This window comes from Zingiber officinale, chromosome 5A, assembly GCF_018446385.1.
Source record: "Zingiber officinale cultivar Zhangliang chromosome 5A, Zo_v1.1, whole genome shotgun sequence".
Taxonomy (NCBI): Eukaryota; Viridiplantae; Streptophyta; class Magnoliopsida; order Zingiberales; family Zingiberaceae; genus Zingiber; species Zingiber officinale.
Genome location: NC_055994.1, coordinates 97,124,937 through 97,149,775, shown reverse-complemented (window position 1 = coordinate 97,149,775; position 24,839 = coordinate 97,124,937). Strand labels below are relative to the sequence as shown.

The 24,839-nt window shown below is 46.1% G+C and overlaps 1 protein-coding gene across 1 annotated transcript; it reads right to left on the bottom strand.

Moving 5' to 3' along the window:
- Positions 1-4,737: 4,737 nt before the first annotated feature.
- On the bottom strand, positions 4,738-24,776 carry LOC121981133 (eukaryotic translation initiation factor 5B-like). Its single transcript, XM_042533500.1, has 11 exons — positions 21,909-24,776; positions 21,690-21,797; positions 21,495-21,595; positions 21,256-21,346; positions 20,926-21,036; positions 20,772-20,837; positions 7,193-7,252; positions 6,530-7,087; positions 5,713-5,832; positions 5,510-5,629; positions 4,738-5,354 (listed from the first exon to the last, which is right to left on the bottom strand). Exons 1-11 carry the CDS (start codon positions 24,588-24,590, stop codon positions 5,289-5,291), a joined length of 4,083 nt encoding a protein of 1,360 aa, XP_042389434.1. The 5' UTR covers positions 24,591-24,776; the 3' UTR covers positions 4,738-5,288.
- Positions 24,777-24,839: the final 63 nt, after the last annotated feature.

Sequence of the window (24,839 nt, the reverse complement as noted above, 5' to 3'; positions counted from 1 at the left end):
TCCGAGTGGATGAGGACTTTAATGGCTCCAACACACTGGGTCGCTGTAAGCCGGCTATCAATGCTTCGTACTCAACTTCGTTATTAGTGGCTCTATAGTCCAGCCATATGGACAGGTGCATACTGTCTTCCTGTTGTGAGCTTAACATTATGTCGATCCCGCTACCTTGCTGAGTAGACGAACCATCCACATATATCCTCCAAGTTGCCTCCGGCTCGACATTCTGGACCTCTGTGATGAAATCAGCCAAGGCTTGGGCCTTGATTGCCATCCGGATTAATATTCTATGTCGAATTCACATAGCTCGATCCTCCATTTGATTAGCCTCCCCGATGCCTCGGGATTGAAAAGGACCCGTCCCAAGGCGCTGTTAGTCAGCACGATGATTGAGTGTGTTAGAAAGTATAGACGAAGCCTCTAAGCGGCGAGTATCAATGTATAAGTTAATTTTTCCAGACCGATGTAGCAAGACTCTGCATCCTTCAATATATGACTTAAAAAGTATACAAGATGTTGTTCCTAGTCATTCTGCCTTACTAAAGTCGACCCGCCCCAACCGCATGTTTGTTGGATGATAGATAGATCCAGAGCGACTCACCGATAAGCGGTTTGGCTAATACAGGTAAAGAATTAAGATACTCCTTGAGCTCTTCTAACACCCGATTACACTCGGCGTCCCATTGAAATTTTGTAGCTCGGGGAAGCACTTTAAAGAATGTCAAGCTCCGGTCGGATAACTTGAATATGAATCTGGATAGTATTGTGATCCGACCAGTTAGCCGTTGGGCTTCCTTCAAGCTCCGGGGCGGAGGCATGTCTTGTAGCGCCTTAACCTTGCTTGGATTAGCTTCGATGCCTCGCTCGGTGATGATATAACCCAGAAAATGGCCACTCTTTGTGCTGAACAGATATTTGTTCGGGTTCAACTTTATCCCATAAGCCCTCAAAGTTTGGCAAGTCTCCTCAATATCTGTGCATAGGTCAGCAGCACGGAGAGATTTTATCAATATGTCGTCCACATATACCTCCATGTTACGGTCAATTTGTCTCTGGAACACCTTGTTCATAAGTCGCTTGTAGGTGGCGCTCGCATTCTTGAGTCCGAACGACATGACGTTGTTGCAGAACATTCCGTCAGTAGTGATAAAGCTGACCTTCTCCTGGTCTTCTCGAGTGAGCGACACTTGATGATAACCCTGATAAGCATCAAGCATGCAGATCAACTTGTAGCCTGCAGTAGAATCCACCATCGGGTCTATCTGAGGCAGCGGATGGAAATCCTTTGGGTATACCTTATTCAGGTCACGGAAGTCGATGCAGACCCGTCATTCATTTTCCGACTTGGAGACTAGAACGATGTTAGCGAGCCAGCTCAGGAATTAGACTTCCCTAATATGGTCGACCTCTAGCAATTTTTCTATCTCTGCCCGAATGATCAAGTTTTACTCCATGCTGAAGTCTCTTTTCCTTTACTTCACCGGCCGAGCGTCCGATCGAACGTGAAGGTCACGCTGAGCGACGCTCGGTGAGATTCCGGGAAGCTCGTGTGTCGACCATGCGAACACATCATGATTTTGTCTAAGGCAAGCGACCAACTCTGCTTTCCTTTCACCCTCTAGGTTGGCGGCGATAAAGGTGGTTGCTTCCGTCCAATTGGGGTGGATCTGAATTTCCTCCTTTTCTTCGTATACCAATGTAGGAGGTTTTTCAGTGATTGCGTTCACCTACAGGCATGGATTCTTCCAAGCGTTCTTGGCTTCCGACTTGATCATTTTGACGTAGCATCACCGAGCAGCAAGCTAATCGCCTTTGACTTCTCCCACCCAGTCGTCTATCGGGAATTTGATCTTTTAGCAGTATGTAGACACCACTGCCCAAATTTATTGAGTGTCGGTCAGCTCAAGATGACGTTGTAGGCCGACGGTGCATCCACAACTATGAAGTTTGAGGTCCTGGTTCTTCTCAGCGGCTCTTCTCCAAGCAAGATGGCCAGTCGGGCCTGTCTGAGCGGTAATTCCTGGTTACTTGTGAAGCTATAGAGCGGGGTTGTCATAGACAACAACTCGCTTCGATCGATTTGTAGTTGATCGAACGTCTTCTGGAAGATGATGTTCACTGAACTCCCTGTGTCAACAAAAATTCGATGAATAATGTAATTGGCAATTACCACTTGGATGATCAGCGCGTCATTGTGAGGGATCTCCACTCTCTCTAGATCTCTGGGGTCAAAGCTGATCTCGGGCCCTTCGGCCCTCTCCCTGCTACATCCCATGGCGTGGATTTCCAATCGACGGGCGTGCGCTTTCCTGGCTCTATTGGAGTCGCTACCAGTCGGCCCTCCGGCGATCATGCCTATTTCTCCTTGGGCAGCATTGCTTCTGTTTTCTTCTTCTCAAGCTGAGGGTTTATTCTGCTCGGCGAGGAGTCGAGAGGGACCCACGTTATCTCTTCGCTGGTGTTGTGGATTGCATCGCTCGAGTGCCCTTCTTTCGTCCTCCCGCCTCCCCGTGGATATGTGTCTATGGCGCCGATTGGGGAACGGAGATCGACAGTGATATCCTCTCAGCGCCGGTCGGCTAACGATCGACGTAAGATCGTAGCAGTCACGCGTGTTGTATGTCATCGACTAATGAAAAGAGTAGAACATAGGCATCCATACCTTGTCTTTTGCAGCCTTGTGACGATCGGAGGCCACATGCTGCACGACATGTGTTCTGGCCTCCTGGTGTGGCCACGCTCCCTCTGCCCTTGGCCCTTTGGGCGGTTGGTGGCTGGTCGACGGTCGATGCTCGGATGCAACCAGGGTTCGATCGGCGTTTCCTTTTTTCTTGTCGCTTAGGCTTCTTTCACATTTATGTATTCAGTAGCCTTCTTGAGCGAGTGATAGAAGTTCCTGGACAGCTTTCTGATGAGTGACCGGAAGAACTCTCCTTCGACGAGCCCCTAGGTTAAGGCATTCATCAGCATCTCGGAAGAGACCGATGGAATGTCCATGGCCACTTGGTTAAAGCGCCTGATATACGCTTTGAGCGCTTCCTTGGGCCCCTACTTTAGGGCAAAGAGGTTGACGCTCGTCTTCTGATAGCATCGACTACTGGCAAAATGATGCAAGAATGCAGCTCGGAAGTCCTTGAAGCTGCGTATGGATCCATCCGGCAATCTTCTGAACCAGCGCTGCGCCGATCCAGAAAGTGTAGTGAGAAAGACTCGACACTTCACCCCATATGTGTACTGGTGCAACGTGGCTACGTTCTCAAACTTATCCAAATGATCATCTGGATCGGTCGCTCCGCTATATTCCCCGATCGACAACGGGGTATAGTGCTTGGCAGAGGGTCACTCAAGATTTATTGAGAGAACTATAGATTGATCCGTTCAGGCGAAGCGTGGCTTCCGGGCACCTTGCCTTTTCGTGCATCCCGAACGGGAGCGTCAACCGAAGATGATCCCCGTTCCTTGTTCGCCTGAGCTATTTCTGAGGGGGTTTGGAACAATGCACGATGGAAAGGGATTGGCACGTGCGGCGCTTCTCCCTGCGTGCCGGTCGACCTCCTATTCTACCCCCATATGGAAACTTGTTCCGCTTGGTCTTCTAGCCCTGCATATCTTCCGGCTGCCGATGTCGTAGGCTGTGGTGCTTGTTGATCGGCTAACGCCTGTTGTTGCTGCTGCTCAACCATTTTCATCGCTCAGCCTTGCACAAACATGTCAAGCTCCTCTTTGGTGAGCGTCACGGTAGTAAGTCATCCAGCATCCTCTATCTTCTCAACTCGAATGCAGGTTAAGTTCCCACAGACGACGCTAATATGATCCTGTCCGAAAGTCAATGAGATGGAAAGCTGGAGATGTGGATGTCCCGCTGACCATTCGTAGACTATGCTCTGCCCTGCAAAACAGATGACGTCAGTGCCGAGCCAAGGAAGAGGTTCCTGACGTTGGCCTTCCGACGCTAAAGTCAGTCATCGACGATGATGTAGAAGGTGGAGCAATAAGAATGAAGACTGTAACGCAAACAATGTATATCACGTACCTCTGCCTATGCTTGGACCCCTCTTTATATAGAGCTCCTGTAGCGCGCACGCATGCTTTTCCAGGCGAGCACGCTTCTCGAAATTTCTCCTGAAAAAATTTGTCAATAAATTGTCCCTGACACAATACCCTAACAAGCCGAGTATATCTCTGATGCGATAGTGGAAGCTTCCGTGGTACGATCTTCCTGTCGACCATGCTTGGTGTCATCGACACTAACTCCCAAAATGATGCCGAAAGATAACATAGTGGGTCTATTGTTGGGCCGAGCGGGTTAGCAGCTTAGCCGGAGTCCCGCTACGCCTGTACCACATCTGCTAGGCCAAAACTCCGCTAAGTCTCGCGTTCGCTCGGCCGGAATTCCGCTGAGTCTGCATAGAGTCTTGTTGTTTAGCCGAGCGAGATAACTGATCGACCAAGATTCTATATATCGTCTCCTCCTCCTCGCGTCCAACAACACTCCATTGAGAATCAATCGTTTGATACCTCCCCGAGTCAAAGATGGGGTTAGACCGGAACCTTCGCCGGCCGATCAAGGGCTTGATCGCCCGATCAACCCATTCGATTATCCTCCATTTAGACACATGATACCTGAACGTTGACCGCCGTAACTCTGACCTTCATCGTGACAACCGACCCTGCTGGATGAGCCCCTCCTTATCGTCGCATCATAGAACATGGCTGCAGTAAACTATAGTAGCAAATTAATTTTAATAATTACTTACCTATCAGTTTTATAGCCCTATAGTAGGAACTTGAAAAAATACATAATAGTCCATGATTCAACCAAGCTGTTGATCAGCAATAAAGAACCACCACATTTTGTGACAATAAGAACTCCAAGAATCCTTTTCTTTCACTCGGGACCTCAAAAATACTATATTATTACAAATAAATCAAAATCCTTTGCATTCATGGCCAACTCTTAAAAATTTAAAGACGAACAAAATAGAAATTGTTTCTGCAATGACTTGGAAACCAAAGCAGGAGAACTCGCTGCACAGCGCAGGCTTGGAAGAAACCCAAGGACTAATACCAGGAAACTATAAACCCAAGAGCAATCTGAAGATATTCAAAAGCTTTCAAAGAAACATGCAGCCGGGATTATTTTTCTTTCAAAAAATAATTTTGCCAAGACCGACTCAAAATTGTGGTAAGCCACTGTGTACGTTCCATCTCTTTTGTTCGAGAATCTGGATCGTGCACTCTGATATGACCACCAACTCATATATATCACGTAAACAAGCATGAGATTTCCTTCAGGGTAACTTGAAAATTGTCTTTAACCTTACCACAAGCCTCCACTCGTCATTTGTCAAATCATCCTACAAGATCAAAAATTCAGTTTGTTAAAAAACATATGAACCATTTGTAGAACCATTCCTCCTAGCTTACAGGGATGAGATCCAGCCATAACTACAGAAGGTAAACCTTATGTGCTAAAAATGCATGAACAAAAATACTCTCATCTTTTTCTTACCCTATAGTTTGCTTTCAATATGTCAATCGATCTCCTTGAGATATGACTGACAAGCTCATCATCAATTTCAAAATGCCTGCCAAACATTTTCTGCTGCTCTTCAGGACTGGTGCCAACTATCTGTTTATACAGAAGAAAAATGAAGAGCCAAAATTAGGAAAAGACGCTTAGGATAAAGATAAAATAGTAAATGGCCTAAATACCTTGATGGCAACCTTCTGTCCTTTCTTCGCAACATCTACCTGCTTGTGATTAATCTCAATTGATGCGATTCTGCCTATGTCTACGAATTCTCTTGAAGGTATACAAATGGGTGTACCTACCTGAAATTCAGTATGCCATCTTATTATACTGCATGTTGGAAAAACACTTGAAGCTAAAAGAAAGGCACTTTCATGAAAATATTGGCATTATTAAAATCACTATGGATCCACATTGTCAATAAACCCCCAAACTCTCCATTTAAATCACATTTCAGTTCATTAGATTCGTAGCTATTGAGATACAAATGCAATTGGAGTTCCTAGAATAATAAAAGCGCCTATTAGCTCCCCAAGGCTTCTGCGTCTAAATTCCACACCAGATCTTGTTTCAATCAGGTATTTTCTTGCATTTTTCTTATCTTCTATAACCAAGGAATTCCTCATCATTTTGTTAATACTGCATATGCGCATTACATAAAATATAAACTAGAACATATGACTTCTGTTCATATAGCTTATTTCTTAAAAGCTTTATTGATTCAGTGAATTGGTATAATATCCTTTGCTGATTGAATATCCTCATATGCTCCACTTTTGGCTGCACTATGAAAACACATTCAATTGCACATATAGCATAACCACATAACGGCACCAAACATGCAATTCAAATTGGTGCTTTAATACATAAGCCTATGAGCATAAGCTGCTTTTCAAACAGAAGATAGGAAAAGTGAAGGGTGATGGTCATTGGAACATTTAAGAGTGAAAAACAATCCAATATAAAAATAAATGAGAAAAGAATTTCAAATTATATTACCTTAAGGATTCCTTCAATAATATCCACGCCCAACACAATTGGATCTTTCTTGTTGAAGATGCAGTTTGGCATGATCTTTAGAACACAAGGAAAAACTGCCTCTTCAGCACTTTCCTTTTTCTTTTCTTCTCTTAGATTATCAATATAAGCTTTGAACTGATCAAACAGATGATATATAATGTCTGCAACAAAGATTCTAACACCAGACTCCTCTGCAAGCTCTCGAGCATCAGCCATGACTTTAACATCAAAAGCTAAAATGGTTGCATATTCTTTCTTCCTTTCAAGCATAACACTAGCCTTCATGACATCCTTCTTGTGCACTGGACCTATGCTAAAATCACAGAAAGGAATATTCACAGCTGGGCTTCTCAAGAATTCAGTAAGTGCCTCCAACGACCCAAGAGTTGACGCCTGTACATAAACACCTTCCCCACTCTTGTCAATTCGGCTCATTACCTTTTCCACGTCCTGCATTACAATTTTCTTCAATTCTTCCAAGTCATCTTCAGGTTTTACCACATACAAGGATGTGCCAGCGATGGCATGCTCAAGGCCCTGAGAAAGTCAATTACATAGACAAAGTAACTTCAGTAAAGAAAGCAGTTTTTATAGAAGGGAGATTTGTAGAGGGACACAGATTGAACTGTAATCCAAGTATACCTGTGCAGAAATCTTTACACCTTGGGCTGCTTTGAGCTCTTTGTGATGCAAGTACGAGCCCTAACAATACATAAAACGCTGATGCATTAAACAAAAATTGTAAGGTGAAAGAGTGCATCAGTTTGCAACAAAAAAATTCACAGATTTAACTCAATGATTCAAATAACATTTTGAAGTTAAAAAAACCAATAACCTTCATCTCCTCCATATAGCAACTCGTTGCCAACAATTTTTTATGAAAAACAATTGTTTAGAAAGGAAAATATAATACCAAAGTATCATCATGGAACTGTCAGTTTGCTTAACCTCCAACTCTTCCATATAGCATCTAAATGCCAACATTTCTTATGAAAAAACATTGTTTAGCAATGAAAATATAACACAAAAGTGTCATCACAGAACTGTCAGTTTGCTTAAAATGAACTATTTACTGGAACCATCTGGATCCTCATTCTGCCGAATAAAACTTTTCATGGAAATGTTTTGACAAAGTTAATAGGATCATGACAACCATATTCCTATTTTCTTATTAGTTAACATGACAATCCTTATGAGCTCCTCTTGGGGACATTATCAACCTAGTATCTCTAGGACACAGTTTCCTTCTATAATCAACAACACACACTATAAGTGATACCATTTCCCAACTTATCGGGTTTATTGATTCATCGAACTAAATCTCACCCATTGATAAATTAAAGAAATAAATATCAAATATATGTGCTTGTTATTATATTAGGATTAAGAGCACACACTTCCATAATAACTGAGGTCTTTGTTCCTTTATAAAGTCAGTATAAAAGGAACGACCTCAAATGGTCCTACTCAATACACTCTGAGTGTACTAGTGTAATTATATAGTCAAGATAAACTAATACCTAATTACACTACGACCTTCTAATGGTTTGTTCCTTTCCATTCTGGTCGTGAGCTACTGTTTATAATTTATAAGGTACTGATAACATCATCTTCTGTATGTGACACCACATACTATGTTATCTACAATATAAATTAAATGAACAACTACAAACAAATGTAGACCATTTGACCAAATGTGATTCTTTATTCATAATGAATGTTTACAAAGCTTAGGCTTTCAGTATACACTCCAACAATCTCCCACTTATACTAATGACTAAGCTGTCATATCTTCTACCATACATCTGATTCCCATTTCCTCCACATGCCGATCGAAAGCTTTCGCCGGAAGGGCCTTAGTGAAAGGATCCGCCAGGTTATCCGCTGATGCAATCTTGGCGATGACAACTTCTCCTCGCTTCACAATATCTCGTATCAGGTGGTACTTGCGCTCTATATGTTTACTCGCCTTATGAGCTCGTGGTTCCTTCGAGTATGCAACTGCACCGCTATTATCACAATAAATTGTGATGATCTTGGGCAAACCAGGAATCACATCTAAGTCCATTAGAAAGTTCCTGAGCCATACTGCTTCTTTAGCTGCCTCAGAGGCTGCTACATAGAAATAACACTAGCTTCTCCAACCAAAGCTCTCTATCAACCTATTCTAATCCAATCTGGTATACCTAGATCAGGATCAGAAACACATTTGACTAACTTAAGCATCAGGTTGAAGTGATAATTTGCCAGCTCCAAATGTTTGAGTGCCATTATTTAGAGCAGAATGATAGGAAACTCATGACTTAATGTATTTTTATTTAAACTATTGTTTAGCTCAATCTTGATACTGCTGATGAGTTGGAGCAGGATACACCTATATCCAGTTCTAAACCTAGGCCGTCTCTGAATCCATTTTTGATCATGTAAGACATCTTTCAATGACAAGCCACTTCAAATATGATCCACAATTAAAATGGCAAAAGATTCTCAAATTGGTTTTAAACTAACAACTTAATATTTAGTGGGAAATCCTTGGTCAAAAAAAAAAAAAAACAAAGATGTCCAAGTAAAAGATAATGGCTGCCAAAAGAGTAACCTCACTGATACAGTACAACTCAACTGAGGAGAAAAGAAAAAAGCAACTTGGTGCACAAAACTCCAGCAATGCGAGGACTTGAAGAAAGGATCCATTGTATGCAACCTTACCCTATATTGCAAGAGCATATTTCCACGACTTGAACCCTTAACCACCAGGTCACACGACAACAACTTTAACGTTGCACCAAGGCTCCCCTTCAATCGAGAAGCAATTGCATTGAAATCCAAGAAACATCCTATTCACACAAATCAACTTGCAAACCAAAAATGTGTCAATTTACATCTTGAAGCCGGTGCAAAAATCAAATAAATTTTTTTAATATAACCGTTGATCCTGTCCGAAAGTCGATGAGATGAAAAGTAAAGAATATGGCGCTCACGCGGACTGCCTATAGACTCCGCTCCGACCTGCAACACAGATTACGTCAGTGCCGAGCCAGGGAAGGAGTACCCCGACGTGGCCCTTCGACGCTCAAGTCAATCACCGGCGATGAAGTAGAAGGCAGAGCAACAAGAATGAATAGTAGCGAGAACAGTGTCTATCGCGTATTGCGTACCTCCTCCGATGCTTGGATTCCCTTTATATAGAAATCCTGTAATGCGCATGCACGCTCCCCAAGGCGAGCACACTTCCCAAACTTTTCCTTGAAAAGACTTGTTAGTAAAGTATCTCTGGCACAGTACCTTAACAAGCATGTCATATCTCTGAAGTGGCAATGGAAGCTTCCGCCGTAAGATCTTCTGGTTGTCCATGCCTGGTGTCAGCAGCACTAACTCCCAAAAAGATATCGATGGATATCAAGGGGAATATGCTACTAGGCCGAGCGGGTCGGCCGCTCGGCCGGAACTCCACTGTGTTTGTGTCGCGTCCGCTCGGCCGGAACTCCACTGTGTTTGTGTCGCATCCGCTCGGCTGAAGTTCCATTCTGCCTGTCGAGTCCTGCTCCCTAGACAAGCAGGGTAACCGCTCGGCACAGCTTCTGCACATCGTCTCCTCCGTCCGACGTCCAATATTCCAGTGAGCGTCGATTATTTGACACCTCCCCGTGTCGAAGGCGAGATCAGACTGGGACCTTCTCCACCCGGTCGGGCATACTCGCCCGACTGGCCGATGCTATGCTATCTGCGCGTTGACCGCCTTGACTTTGACCTCCACCGTGGCCGCTATCCTCCGCGTGGTGGGGCCCTCTTTATCATCGCATCACATGCATCCCCCTCAAATCTAATCGAAGGAGGTTGCAAGTCCGATTAACTAGACAAAATTGTCTATGCAGCTTCCCACCTGATCGGCTTCGACACTCCCTGGTTTCTGATCGGGATAACGTGGCGCAACGGTCAGCTATGTGATCGCTCTCTGCCGGTCGACCTGTTGAAGATTGTCGTTCGGCCGTAGGTCTGCTCCCTTAAGCTGATCGACACAACAAATATTTATACTTGTGAAATCTTTTCTTGGGTTGTCTTGGGTGAGCACGATCCAAGCTTATGTCAGTCATATTTCTGGGAGACTGTGCAAATCTCTGCGCATTATGGCTGAGCGCACTCCCATGCCTTTTAATTGTCCTTATTAAATGTCAGCTCGTGGCGAGGTGCTACGTGTCCCGCCCGCTGTCGCCGCACGCTTGACGTGGCAGGCAGATATTCGCTGACGATGTGAAGTTTAGTGATTCAAATTTAACGGTCCGATTTCTGCCTGGGTTTCTGCGACCTAAATCGGACAGCTCCGATCGGTCGGGCCCTTGGTTTATAAACATCGTCTGCTCCATCTTCTTCACTTTGCTTCATCGTCTTCGTCTACAAGCCTCTCGGTGACACCGCGCTTTGCTCCATCGCCTTCCTTTTCCGACAATCCCTGCGATCTCTCTAGTAAGCCCTCATCTTCCTTTGATTGAAATTGTTCGTTGCTCGTAGGATCCTCTTTTCCGAGTCGCATTTCTTCCCTGTTTTCCGTTAATCTTTAGTTTCGATGACAAGCTCTTCACAGCCTCCCGCCAGCGTCCCTGGGCTTTGGTGCACCTCTACCGAATCCAAGTTTGACGTTGGGGATGTTGAGAGCTTGACAACTGCTTTTGAGTTTCCTTCTAGGTACAAAGTTGTCCTTCCTTCTCCTTCCGACTGGCCGAACTCTCCGCCGCCCGACTGTCTTACTTTCTTTAGAGATCAATTTATCGTCGGTCTGCGATTTCCTATTCACCCCTTCTTTCCGCTGTTTGTAAATATTTCTGCATCTCCCTTCATCAATTAGTGTCAAACTCCTTTCGGCTACTATACGGGGTAGTTGTTCTGTTCCACTTGCACGACATTCCTATCACTCCCAGGATCTTCCATTATTTTTATTATCCGAAATTGTCCGAACCGAAGACTTTTCTTTTCCAAGCGCGAGTGGGCTTAGTTTTCTTTGATAAAATGTCGACCTCCATATGACATCCACAAGTTTCGATGTTGACCGGTCAAAAGTATGACATCCACAAGTTGTTGTTGGAGGATGTCCTCTATATTTTCGACCTAAGTCCGATCCGTACCCGGCTTCCGTCCAGCCTAGGTATGCAACTTCTTCACTCCTTCCTTTGATTCTAACTGATTTTTCTTCCTCTTTTGCAGCCGAAGTCATGCTACGTGTGCGTCTGATCAGCAAGGCTAAACTTACGGATGTCGCAATCAATGCAACAGTTGTGGAGGAGTTGGAGAGCCGCGGCCTGCAGCCGGTCGACTCTCAAGAAGACCCCCAAGACGAGAGTAAAGCAGCTCCAGTTTTGATGAGTGGTGGAGCAGCTAGTGGATCACCAACTCCCTCCGACCGACACCCAGTCGTTCAAGCTGAGGGGGCGTCGGGCTCAGCCTCCTTAGGAGAGCCGCTGATCAAGCGTAAGAGGCGCCAAGCGAAACCCTCATCCCGCTCCGCATTCTAGGTGGTACGGTCCACCGAACGGGTTGAAACTTCGACCCCCGCTCCAGTTGAGACTGCTACCCCCACGTCGTCTGATCGGACGCTCTCATTGTCCAATCTACCACAAGGGACTGTCTGTGCACCGCCAGTGGCCTTCATGCCATCGCCATCCAAGGTCAAAAAGTCCAATATCCATCCGACGTCCTCGTCTAGGTCGTTCGGAAGAGCGACTTCGACCCAGTGAGCCCTGAGCAGCCAGCGTCATATAACGACGGTTCTCCATCTGACTGAAGAATGGTGCTCGTCGGCTAACACCGAGTCCCGAGCCCCTGAGCACCAAATAATAATTCAGGGATTGCTTACACAGATATGGGCTGACGTCCGAGCTCGTGTAGCGATGATGCCTCCTGGGGCGCTTGCGAACAGTCATACCCGACTAGGGTAAGTGTTATGTTTTACTGTTTTTCGTAATTTATCCCCCGTCACGCTCATACTTTCCTGGTTACTCGTAGTATTAGGTAGAGAGTCTGACCATGTGCCAAAGGCTCACATTTTTTGAGGAGGAAGTCAAGAAGCTGAAGGCGTCGAGCGGCCAATCCTCCGCCTCTCAGGAGCAAACAAATGTTGTGGTGGCGAAGCTGAAGGCCGATCTGGCAAAGAGCATTGCGCTGCTCGAGGCCAAGCAGGGGAAGAGCGTAGAGCAGGCCTCTTTTTTTTGGCTCGACTTAATAAGCAGATCACCACTTTTGATGCCAAGATCGAATCGGCCAATGCGAGGAAACTCCGGGCCATTGAAGACTGAGACTTGAAGAATAAAGAGGCCTGGACCCTCGCTAAGAAACTCAAAGAAGCCGAAGACTTCCTGATTGCCGAACGAAAGAGCCGGTCGGCCGAAGAAACTACCCTTCAAGGGCAACTTGCCGTAAAAAATAATGAGCTGGCCACCGCGAAGGACGAGCTGGAGGCCTCTCAAGCAACCTTGAAAACTTATCAAGATATATAGCCTAGCCGGTTTGAGGCTATAAAGAGGAACTACATTCGCTCGGACACTTTCAACGACAAGGTTGCTGACCGGGCCCTTCGCCTGTTCGATCTGGCAATCGAAGGGACGTTCGGCCAACTCCAAGCAGGAGGCTACATCTCCATTGCTTTATCAAGTAAGGTCATCAATCGGGACAAGCTGACCGAATCGTTGCCCGACGATGCCTTAGATTACCTTGAATAAGGTTGAGAGTTCCTCTGTAAAATTTTGAAATTTCAATGAATGTTTGCCCGTTCGGCTAAGCTTTATCTTCTTCTAATATTTGTTTTCTCAACTCGTCTTTCAAACATTGCATGAACTCGTGGCGCCGTGGCTCCTTCAGTCGGCAACGACTAGTCTTATCCAATCGATCGATCCGTTTTGTTTTTAGAGTTACTCATTATGATTCTACGATCTTCCGATCGGTGATGAGAATTTTGAAGAATAGTCCCGAATGGTCGCTGTACTTTGAAGACTTTGAGCTTTTTGAGTAGCTCGTATTTATGGTCAATCGTTCATCGCTCTCAGATTATAAGACCGGCGCTTGCCCGCTCATCGAGCCAAGGGTTTAAAGTCGCCGCTCGACCGTTGGAGTAAACTAGAGTTTAAGGTTGTCGCTCGACCGTTGGTGAAGACGAGAGTTTAAGGTCGCCGCTCGACCGTTAATGTAGACCAGGGTTTAAGGTCGCCGCTCGACCGTTGACGAAGACTAGAGTTTAAGGTCGCCGCTCGACCATTGATGAAGACTAGGCGAAGACTTGGGTTTAAGGTTGCCGCTCGACCGTTGATGAAGACGAGGGTTTAAGGTCGCCGCTCGACCGTTGGGGAAGACGAGGGTTTAAGATCGCCGCTCGACCGTTGACGAAGATCAGGATTTAAGGTCGCCGCTCAACCGTTAGGGAAGACGAGAGCTTAAGATCGCCGCTCGACCGTTGACGAAGACTAAGGTTTAAGGTCGTCGTTCGACCGTTGACGAAAAGTCGAAAACTAGAATTTAAGGTCGCCGCTCGACCGTTGACGAAGGCTAGGGTTTAAAGTCGCCACTCGAACGTTAGGGAAGACGCATCTCAAGAGTGGCATTCTTTGCTTTTATTCATATTTGCCCTGCGTTCAGGAAACATACAAAAATACATGTATTCACTCGCGCAGCTCTCATCCGGCCCTGTAGAGTTGGAGATGATTCGCGCTCCACGACCTCTCAAGTTGCCTTCCCCCCACATCCTCTAAGTAGTAGGCGCCTGAACGAAATTTTTGCACGATCTTGAAAGGTCCAACCCATAGGGCTTCGAGCTTGGTGACGTCGCCGACTGGCTTCACTTCGAGACGAGATCGCCGACTTGAAAGGACCTCGAGATCACCCTCCGGTTGTAGTTCTGCTTCATTCATTGTCGATACGTCGTTAGCCAAACAGCTACCTTCTCCGGCGTTTCGTCCACTAAATCGAGCTCCATAAACCTCTGCTCGACGTTTCCTTCATTGTAGTACAACGTTTCCTTCATTGTAGTACAGCACCTGATCGGATTCTACCCCGACCTTCACGGGGACGACTGCTTCGCCGCCGTATACCAAGTGGAAGGGGGTTACACCAATCACTTCCTTTGGGGTCGTGCGAAGGGCCCAAGGGGAGCTCGTCAACCCAACTGCCCCCAACGTGGTCGAGCCGAGCGCGTAGAACTCTGAGGATCTCCCGATTGACGACTTCGGCTTATCCGTTGCCCGGGGGTAGGCTATAGAGGTGAAGGTCTGTTAGATGTCATAGCCCTCACACCACTCTCTGAGTCTTTGACCGGCGAACTGTCTCCCATTATCGAATACGAGCCGGCGTAGGATGTCGAACCGGCATACGATGCTCTGTCAAACGAACTTAATGACCATATACTCGATTATTCTTACAAGCGACTCGACTTCCACCCACTTCGAGAAATAGTCCACAGCGATGAGCAAAAATTTTCGCTGACCGGTCGCCATGGGGAATGGTCTAACGATATCCATACCCATTGGTCGAACGGGCAAGATACTGTGGACGCCTTCATTTCCTCGATCGGTCGGTGCGAAAGATTGTGATATTTTTGGCAGGATAAGCAGGTGGCCACCGTCCGAGAGGCATCTTCTTGGAGGGTCGGCCAAAAATATTCGGCCATAAGTATCTTTCGAGCTAACGCACGACCCCCCGGATGGTCTCCACAGGAACCTTGGTGCACCTCCTGCGGAATGTATTCGACATCTTTTGACCCAACGCATTTGAGTAGGGGCCTAGAGAATGCTCTCTTATAAAGTTGGTCCCCGACCAAAGTGAATCATCCGGCCCTCTTTTTCAACAAGCAAGTTTCTTACTGATCGGTAGGTGTAACTCCCGATCGTAGAAAATCTGTCAAAGTCATCCTCCAGTCGTTCGGGAAGATCATTCCTTCCATTCGGTCAATATGTGTCACGAGCAAGACCTGTTCGATCGGCTGCTCTATGACAATCAGTGATAATGAACTGGCTAATTTTGCCAACTCATCTGCCGCCTGGTTCTCCGATCGAGGGATCTTTTGTATAATGACCTCCTGAAAGTTGGTCTTCGACTTCTCTAAGGCCTTCACATAGAGCCTAAGTTGGGCATTGCTTATTTCGAACATTCCGAATAGCTGCTGAGCAGTTAATTGAGAGTCCGAGTGGATGAGGACTTTAACGGCCCCCACATGCCTAACTACTAGTAGGTCGACTATCAATGTCTTATACTCTGCTTCATTATTGGTGGCGCGGTAGTCAAGCCGAACAAAAAGTTGTATTCGGTCTTCCCGTGGTGAGATGAGCAATATGTCGATTCCGTTACCATGCCAAGTGGACAAGTCGTTAACGTATATTTTCCATGTTGCCTCCGGTTCGTCATTTAGGACCTACAAAATATGCCAAGGCCTGAGCCTTGATTGCCACTCGGGGTTGATATTGTATGTCGAATTCGCTCAGCTCAATCGTCCATTTGATCAGTCTTCCTGATGCCTCGGGATTAAGAAAAACCTGTCCCAAGGAGCTGTCAGTCAACACGATGATTGAGTGTGCGATGAAATATGGACAAAGTCTCCGAGCAGCGAGAATTAAAGCATAAGCTAATTTTTTCAGACCGGTGTATCGAGACTCTGCATCCTTCAATATATAGCTTAAAAAATATATAGGTTGTTGCTCTTGACCGTTCTGCCTAACTAGAGCCGACCCAACCGCATGCTCATTGGACAATAAATAGATCCAGAGTGGCTCACCAATAATTGACTTGGCTAATACAGACAAGGAGTTAAGATATTCCTTAAGCTCTTCCAATGCCCGATTGCACTCGACGTCCCATTAGAATTTTGTAGCTCGGCGAAGCACTTTGAAGAATGACGGGCTCCGGTCGGACGACTTGGATATAAATCTGAATAGCGCCGTGATCCGACTAGTCAGCCGTTGAGCTTCCTTCAAGTTCCGAGGGAATGGCATGTCTTGTAATGCTCTGACTTTGCTTGGATTGACTTCTATGCCCCGCTCGATGACGATATAACCCAGGAAGCGGCCACTCTTCGCGTCGAACAGACACTTACTCAGATTCAGCTTTATGTCATAAGCCCTTAGAGTTCGGCAGGTCTCGATATTTGCACACAGGTCAGCAGCTCGAAGGAATTTTATTAATATGTCATTGACGTATACCTCCATATTTCGACCGATCTACCGTCGGAACACCTTGTTCATCAGCCTCTGGTAAGTGGCTCCGACATTCGTGAGTTCGAACGGTATGATGTTGTAGTAGTACGTTCCGTCGGCCGTAATGAAGATGACCTTCTCCTGATCTTCGCAGGCAAGCGGCACTTGGTAATACCCTTGGTATGCATCGAGCATGTAGATCAGCTCGCAACCCGCCGTTGAGTCCACCATCTGATCTATCCTAGGTAACGGATAGGAGTCTTTTGGGCACGCCTTGTTCAAATTGCGGAAGTCGATGCAGACCCGCCATTTATTGCCCGGCTTGGAGACTAACACGACATTGGCTAGCCAGCTCGGGAATTGAATTTCCCTAATATGGTCGGCCTCCAGCAACTTCTCTATCTCCGCTCGGATGATCAAACTTTCCTCCGCGCTGAAGTCCCTTTTTCTTTGCTTCACCGGCCGAGCGTCCGGTCGGACATGAAGCTCATGCTGAGCCACACTCGGGGAGATACCAAGAAGCTTGTGTGTCAACCATGCGAACACATCATAATTTTGTCCAATGCAGGCGATCGACTCTGCCTTCTTCTCCACCTCCAAGCCGGCGACGATAAAAGTGGTTGCTTCCAGTCAGCTGGGGTGAATCTGAACCTCCTTTTCTTGGTACACCAATGTAGGAGGTTTTTCAATGATTACGTTCACCTCCAAGCGCGAATTCTTCCGAGCGTTTCTCGCTTTGGTCTTGAACATCTCGACGTAGCATTGCCGAATGGCCAGCTGATCGCCTTTGACTCCGCTCATCGATCGTCCACCGAGAACTTAATCTTTTGACAATAGGTAGACACTACCGCCCGGAATTCGTTGAAGGTCGGTCGGCCCAAGATGACATTGTAGGCCGACGTTGCGTCCACCACGATGAAGTTGGTGGTCCTGATTCTCCTCAATGGCTCTTCCCCGAGCGAGATGGTCAATCGAGCATGTCCGAGCGACAGTATTTCGTTGCCCGTGAAGCCATTGAGTAGGGTCGTCACAGGCAATAACTTATTTCGATCGATTTGTAATTGATTGAACGTCTTCTTGAAGATGATGTTCACCCTGTATTAATAAAAGTTCGATGAATAGTATAATTAGCAATTACCGTCCGGATAATCAGCGCGTCGTCATAAGGGATCTCCACTCCCACCAAATCATTGGGCCAAAGCTGATCTCAGGTCTTTCTGCCTTCTCCCTGCTGCATCCGACGGCGTGGATCTCCAATCGCCGAGTGTACGACTTCCTAGCTCTATTGGAATCACCGCCAGTCGACCCACCAGCAATCATTCCTATTTCTCCTCGGGCGGCGTTGCTTCTGTTTTCTTCTTCCCGAACGTTATCCTTCCCCTAGTGTCGATTGTGCCGTTCGGACGCTCTTCTTTACTCCTCTCGCCGCCCGACAAATCATGGTCTATGTCGCCGCTCGAGAGTTAGAGATCGGTGACAGTATCCTCTCGAAGTCGGTCGACTGTCGATCGGTGTCAGATTGTAACAGTCGCACGTGTTGTGCATCGCCAACTGGTGAAAGGAGCAGAACATGGACGTTCATACCTTGCCTCTTGTCGTCTTCTGCCGATTAGAGGTCACATGCTGCACGACATGTGTCCTAGCCTCCTGGTATGGCTGCGCTCCCTTCGTTGTTGGCCCTTTGGGTGATTGATGGCTGCTCACGGTCGCCGCTCGGGCACTGGCGCTGGCTCGGCCAGCGTCTCCTTCTTCCTTGCTACCTAGGTTTCTTCCACATTTATGTATTCATTGGTCGTCCTGAGTAGGTGGTCGAAGTCCTGGGCGGCTTCTTAATGAGCGACCGAAAGAATTCTCCTTCGACGAGCCCGTGAGTGAAGGCGTTCATCATCGTCTCGGATGAGACCAAGAGAATATCCATGACTATTTGGTTAAAACGCCTAATGTACGCTAGGAGTGCTTCCTTGGGCCGCTGCTTTAGGGCAAAGAGGTTGACGCTCGTCTTCTGATAGTATCGGCTGATGGCAAAATAGTGTTGGAAAGCAACTCAGAAGTTCTTGAAGCTACGTATCGATCCGTCCGGCAGTCTTCGGAACCAACGCTGTGCCAAGCCGGAGAGAGTAGTGAGAAAGACTCGGCACTTCACCCCATCTGTGTGCTGATGCAGCGTTGTCGCGTTATCAAACTTATCCAGATGATCATCTAGATCAGTCGTTCCATTGTATTCCCCGATCGTCAGTGGGGTATAGTGCTTGGGTAGAGGGGCACTCAAGATCGCTTGATAGAACTGCAGATTGATCCGCTCAGGCGATGCGTGACTTCTATGTACCTTTCCTTTTCGCGCATCCCGAACGGAAGCGTCATCCGAAGATGACCCCCTCTCCTAGTTCGCCTGAGCTATTTCTGAGAGGGTTTGGAACAAGGCGGGATGAAAGGGGATGGGCGCGGGTGGCGCTTCCCTCTGAGTGTCGGTCGACCCTCTATTCTGCCCCCATATGAAAATTGATTCCGGTCGGTCTTCTAATCCCGCTCGCCCTCCTGCTGCCGACGTCGCCGGCTGTTGTACTAGCCGATCAGCTAATGCCAACTATTCTTGCTGCTCGAACATCTTCGCCGCTCGGGCTTGCACAAGCATGTCGAGCTCCTCTTTGGTAAGCGTCACGGTGGTGAGTCGTCCAACGTCCTCCATCTTCTCAACTCGAATGCAGGTTAAGATTCCCACAGACGGCGCTAAATATGATCCTATCCGAAAGTCGATAAGATGGAAAGTTTAGGATGTGACGCTCCCGCTAACCGCCTCTAGACTCCGCTCCGACCTGCAACACAGATTACGTTAGTGCCGAGCCAGGGAAGGGGTCCCCGACGTTGGCCCTCCGACGCTCAAGTCAGTCATCGGCGATGAAGTAGAAAGCGAAGCAACAAGAATGAACAGTAGCGAGAACAGTGTCTATCGCGTATTGCGTACCTCCGCCGATGCTTGGACCCCCACCCCCCTTTATATAGAGCTCCTCCCCAAGACGAGCACGCTTCCCAAAGTTTTCCCTAAAAATACTTGGCAGTAAAGTATCCCTGACACAGTACCTTAACAGGCAGGGCATATCTCTGAAGTGACAATGGAAGCTTCCGCCGTATGATCTTCTAGTTGTCCATGCCCGATGTCAGCAACACTAACTCCCAAAAAGATATCGATGGATATCAGAGGGAGTATACTACTGAGTCGAGCGAGTTGGCCGCTAGGCCGGAACTTCGCTGTTCCTGTGTTTCGGCCGCTCGACACGGCTTCTACACATCGTCTTCTCCTCCGTCCGGCATCCAATATTCCAGTGAGCGTCGTCATTTGACACCTCCCCATGTCGAAGGCGGGATCGGACCAGGACCTTCTCCACCCGGTCGGGCATGCTCGCCCGACCAACCAGTGCTATGTTATCTGCGCGTTGACCGTCTTGATTTTGACCTCCACCGTGACTGTTATCCTCCGCAGACAACATTTAACAGAATAACTAGATGCATTTACTTTATTTGCCACAATGAGCATATGGAGTGTGTTTGTTCTACTTGTAGTTATCCAATCCAAATTTATGTATTATAAAAAAAATAGGGTAAGGCTGCGTACAATGGATCCTTTTCCGGGACCCCGCATGACGGGAGCTTCGTGCACCGAGCTGCCCTTTTTATAAAAATGGAATAGTTCAAATTGTGTAATTGTACCTTGTATATATTTTCTTTATACTTTATCTTAGTTGCCATGAAAGGATCCTATTCGGTGCCTTAGCATTAGAATCAAATCTACATTATGACATGCAGCTGTGTAATGTTTATTAACTTTGGACCATGGCATAATGTGATTAACTTTTTCAGATGTAGACGGTTAGAGGCAGCACATACAAATGAATCTAAAATTTCTTGTTTATGCTATGATATTAGATATTATATAAATGGCCAAGTTATGTGTGTGCTTGGGGCATGAGAGAAGAACTATTGAATTTTAGTTACCAAACCATATCCTTTAGCTCACATACAATAAACCAACAACAATATCACAATCACTGTCATAAAATCACCTTCACTCGGAGCTCCTTCATAGGATGGGGAGTCAGCAAAGCTCTAATACTGGTCACAATGGGGCCCTGAGTATAAACTTAGCTGCAATCAGAAATTGTGGAAAACAAAAAATGCATAGGAAGAGAACCAAATAGATGGTAAAAACATGAATACCTGCATTCCACAAACAACTATCTGATCACCCTCATGAAGAACACCATTCACTAGTACGACATCTATGGTTGTCCCTAAGCCTTCAATCACTTTAACCTCCAACACCGTACACTGAAATATATATCAAGTGCAAGGTCAAGTCAATCTAACTTTTCTTTCTTTGACAAAAAGTACAAAGAATCTATACATTCAGAAATTCATGGTTTTGTATATTCTAAAGGCATGAATAGATTAACTGAAAAAAAAAAGTGTGTATCTAACATCAAGGAAGAAATAACACTCGATAGTGTGCAAAAAGAATACAATACAGAAAAAGTACTCTCAACAAACCTGCACTTCATCCACAAAAGTAAGTTTATCTTCCATTGTTTTTTGTGCCCACTGCACCAACAATAAGAGAAGATCTGGTATACCTTCACCACTGATACAATATACACAAATATCAAGCACTATTTAAGCATCATTAAGTTCTTTCAAAAAATTCCAAACAAAGGCATTTGCAAGAACTTTCTCATGCAATGTAGATGATAGGCATTTGCAAGAACTTTCTCATGCAATGGAGATGTTACCTGACTGCACTAGTGGGAACTATGTTAAATGTTTCACCCATTTCTCTATTCTTATAGTACAGAGCAGTGTTCAAGCCCTGCTCCTTGAATTGGGTTATAATCTGGCAAAAGGAGGAAATCGAATATTGAGATTCAATAAATTTTAACAGAAAGATAATACAATGAAGAATTCATCAAAGTTTCCACAGTAATGACCTGCACAAGCCTCATATTGAATTCATTCATTACATCGTTAGACTGTTGTTTGAGTGTCTTGGCAATGGGTGCATTTGGGCAAGATTTCCAACCATAAAGTCGATCCACCTTGAAGATTGGAAATATATATACACACATACATGTGAGAAATTTACAGGTAAACTTAGTATAGAAAAAATATGTATAATTCTCATTGATTGTAAAATTGTAACCATTCACCTTATTTAGTGCAACAATAAACTCTGTATTCCTGCTTTTTAAAAGGTTAAGTGATTCAATAGTTTGTTGTTCAAGCCCATGCATAATATCCACAACCACTATAGCAATATCACACAGGCTTGAACCTCTAGACCGTAGATTGGCAAAGGATTCATGCCCTGGGGTATCAATGACAAGTAAGCCTGGAACCTTCAGCGTTGCATCAGCCTTTAGCTCTCTTGTTCTTTCCCTTATATTCTCTGTTGGAAAATATGTAGCCCCAATCTGCTGGGTGATACCACCAGCTTCTCCTTCCTGAACATTGGTGCGTCGGATGCAATCTAAGAGCTTGGTCTTCCCAGTATCTACATGGCCAAGAATGCAACAGATTGGTGAGCGGAGATCAGGGCCACTTTTCTTGGAATTACCCTCCACATCAGTTGACTCTTGCTTATTAAAAGCTTCTTTTGCTTTTTTAACATCCTTAACAGATTCACTTTCTCCTTCAACCCCTTGATTAGCCTCAATAGTCTCCGTAGATTTCTGGGGCAGCACAACCTTTTTTACAGCAACCTTTGCAGATGCCTCAGGATTTGCTTGGAGTTCCAAAGAAGAGTTTCCTTCCCGTTCAGTATTTCCTTTAACCACAGGTTTTCTTGTAGCTTCCTGATCCTCTTCAGAAAAAGGGCTTGTAGTGGGCAATGTAACATCAAGATCATCCCAACTCTTTGCATCCCATTCTTCGTCGTCTTCATCCTCATCCAAAGCTTTGACATCTTCTGCGACCTGATCTCCTTCAACTTTGTCCTCAGTGTCCCCAGCTTGAGATTGTAATTCCTCTTCAATTATAGCATCTTCCACAACTTGCAGCATACCAGGTTCATCAACTTCATTCTCGTTCTCCATCGCTTTGTCTGTTTCAGCAGCCTTAGGTTGAACCTGCTTAGGCTTCTTTGTATTATACCTAGGTCTTTTTTTTATCTCTGTAAGTGCGTCACCTCCCAGAATTTCACTCTGAGAAAGGAATTGTTTCCTCATTGCCTCTAACCTTCTCTGCTCATCTTTCTGCTTAGCCGTCAAAAGTTTGCCCTCCTGTTTCTTCTTCAGCAATTTCTCCTTTTCCCTTTCCTTCTTTCTCCTTTTTACCTCCTCCGCTTGTCTCTCCAATTCCTCTAGCCGCTTTCTTTCTTCCTCCTCCTTTCTCAGCTTCTCCTCCTCTTCTCTCTTCTTCCTCTCTTCCGCTTCCTTCCTCCTCACCAGTGCTTCCTGCATCTCCCTCACATGCTTGGGTAACTTCTTGTCTGGAACCTTTCCCTTTGCTTCATCGTTCTTCTCATCCTTAGCGGCGGGTACAGATGGAGTTGCAGCAGCTGCAGCCTTCTTCTCTTTCTTCTTCTTCTTCTTCTTAGCAGCTGCTGACTCACCCTCAATCTCACCATCTTTATCCTCTACCTCTGGCTGTTCTACAGGAGCTAAAACTGATTCCTGCACCACCTGAGAAGACGGTCCTGGAGCTTCCACACTCGGTAGCAGCGGTGGTGGACCCTCCCCAAGTTCAGCAAGAATCTTATCCAAGTCTTCCTCCTCCTGAGCAGTTTTTCCACTCTTCTTTTTCTTTTTCTTCTGCTGCTTCTTCGAGGCAAATTCCTCAGCTCCATTCCCTGGCTTTTGGGAGTCAAGTTCTGGATCATTGATCTCCTCTCCATCATTCGCAACTAACATTGGAGGCAATGTTTGCGTTGGAGCAGCAGCAGGGGCTTCACCTAGCTCAAGCAGGAGTTTTTCTAAATCCTCCTCCTCTTGAGCATTCCGTCCACTTTTTTTCTTTTTCTTCTTCTGTTGCTTCTTTGAATCAGCAATCTCACTGATTACCTGTTCACTCAATTCCTCATCAGGTGCTGTGCTTTCGTCCACCTCATGTGATACAGAATTGCCTGCTGCGGGGGCTTCTCCTAGCTCAAGCAGGAGTTTTTCTAAATCCTCCTCCTCTTGGGCATTCCATCCACCCTTTTTCTTTTTCTTCTTCTGTTGCTTCTTTGTATCAGCGACCTCACTGATTATTGCCTGTTCGCTTAGTTCTGCTCCAGGAACATTGTCTTCGTCCACCATTTGCGATTCAGAAGGGCCTGGTGCGGGAGCTTCACCCAGATCGGCAAGGAGTTTAACCAAGTCCTCCTCCTCCCGAGCAGACCGTCCTCCCTTCTTTTTCTTCTTCTGTTGCTTCCTTGAATCTGCATCCTCCAAATTTACCTGGCGGCTTGATTCCATGCCAAAATCCCTGCTTTCATCCACCTCATCATCCGCATAGAGGCCAGACTCAGGTTTGACCTCCGATCTCGGTTTCTCTTCCGGCTCCTGATCGTCCGCCTCGTCCCCCAATGCAGTAAGGGCGGCGAACCCACCCGCAACAGTGTTAGTCTTCTTAGACTTAGAGGATTTCTTCTTACCGGAGAAGACTAAGGGGGCGCCATCACCTTCGTCCTCTCGAGAAGGATCGGCGGCCGACGCAGTGGAAAGCACATCCGGGGTCTCATCTGCGAAGGCGTCGTTGCGCTGGTTCTTTCCTCCCTTCTTACTCTTCTTTGAGCCTGCGGCGGGGAGACTTTCCGCCACTGCTTCATGATTCGCCGGCGACGGCTGCTGCTGCTCCTCCGCCAACGAGTACTCGTCGTCGTTGATGGTAACGTTCTTCTTCCGACCCATCGCTCCTCAATGGAATCAAATCGCCCGGGCAAAAAATCACAAGGGATTCGTTCCAATTCATACGACGAACGATGAGCGAGATAGAGAGATCGGCTACAAGAACCCTAACGCTAAAATCGCATTCGGTTTATAAACAGGGGAACTTTTTATTCATCCCCCGCAGACGATTTTCTTTTCAAAACGCCCTCTCTAGAACTAGAATTAGGGCGTGTTTGCTTTATTAACTTTTTCTTTCTTTTTTTTTTTAAT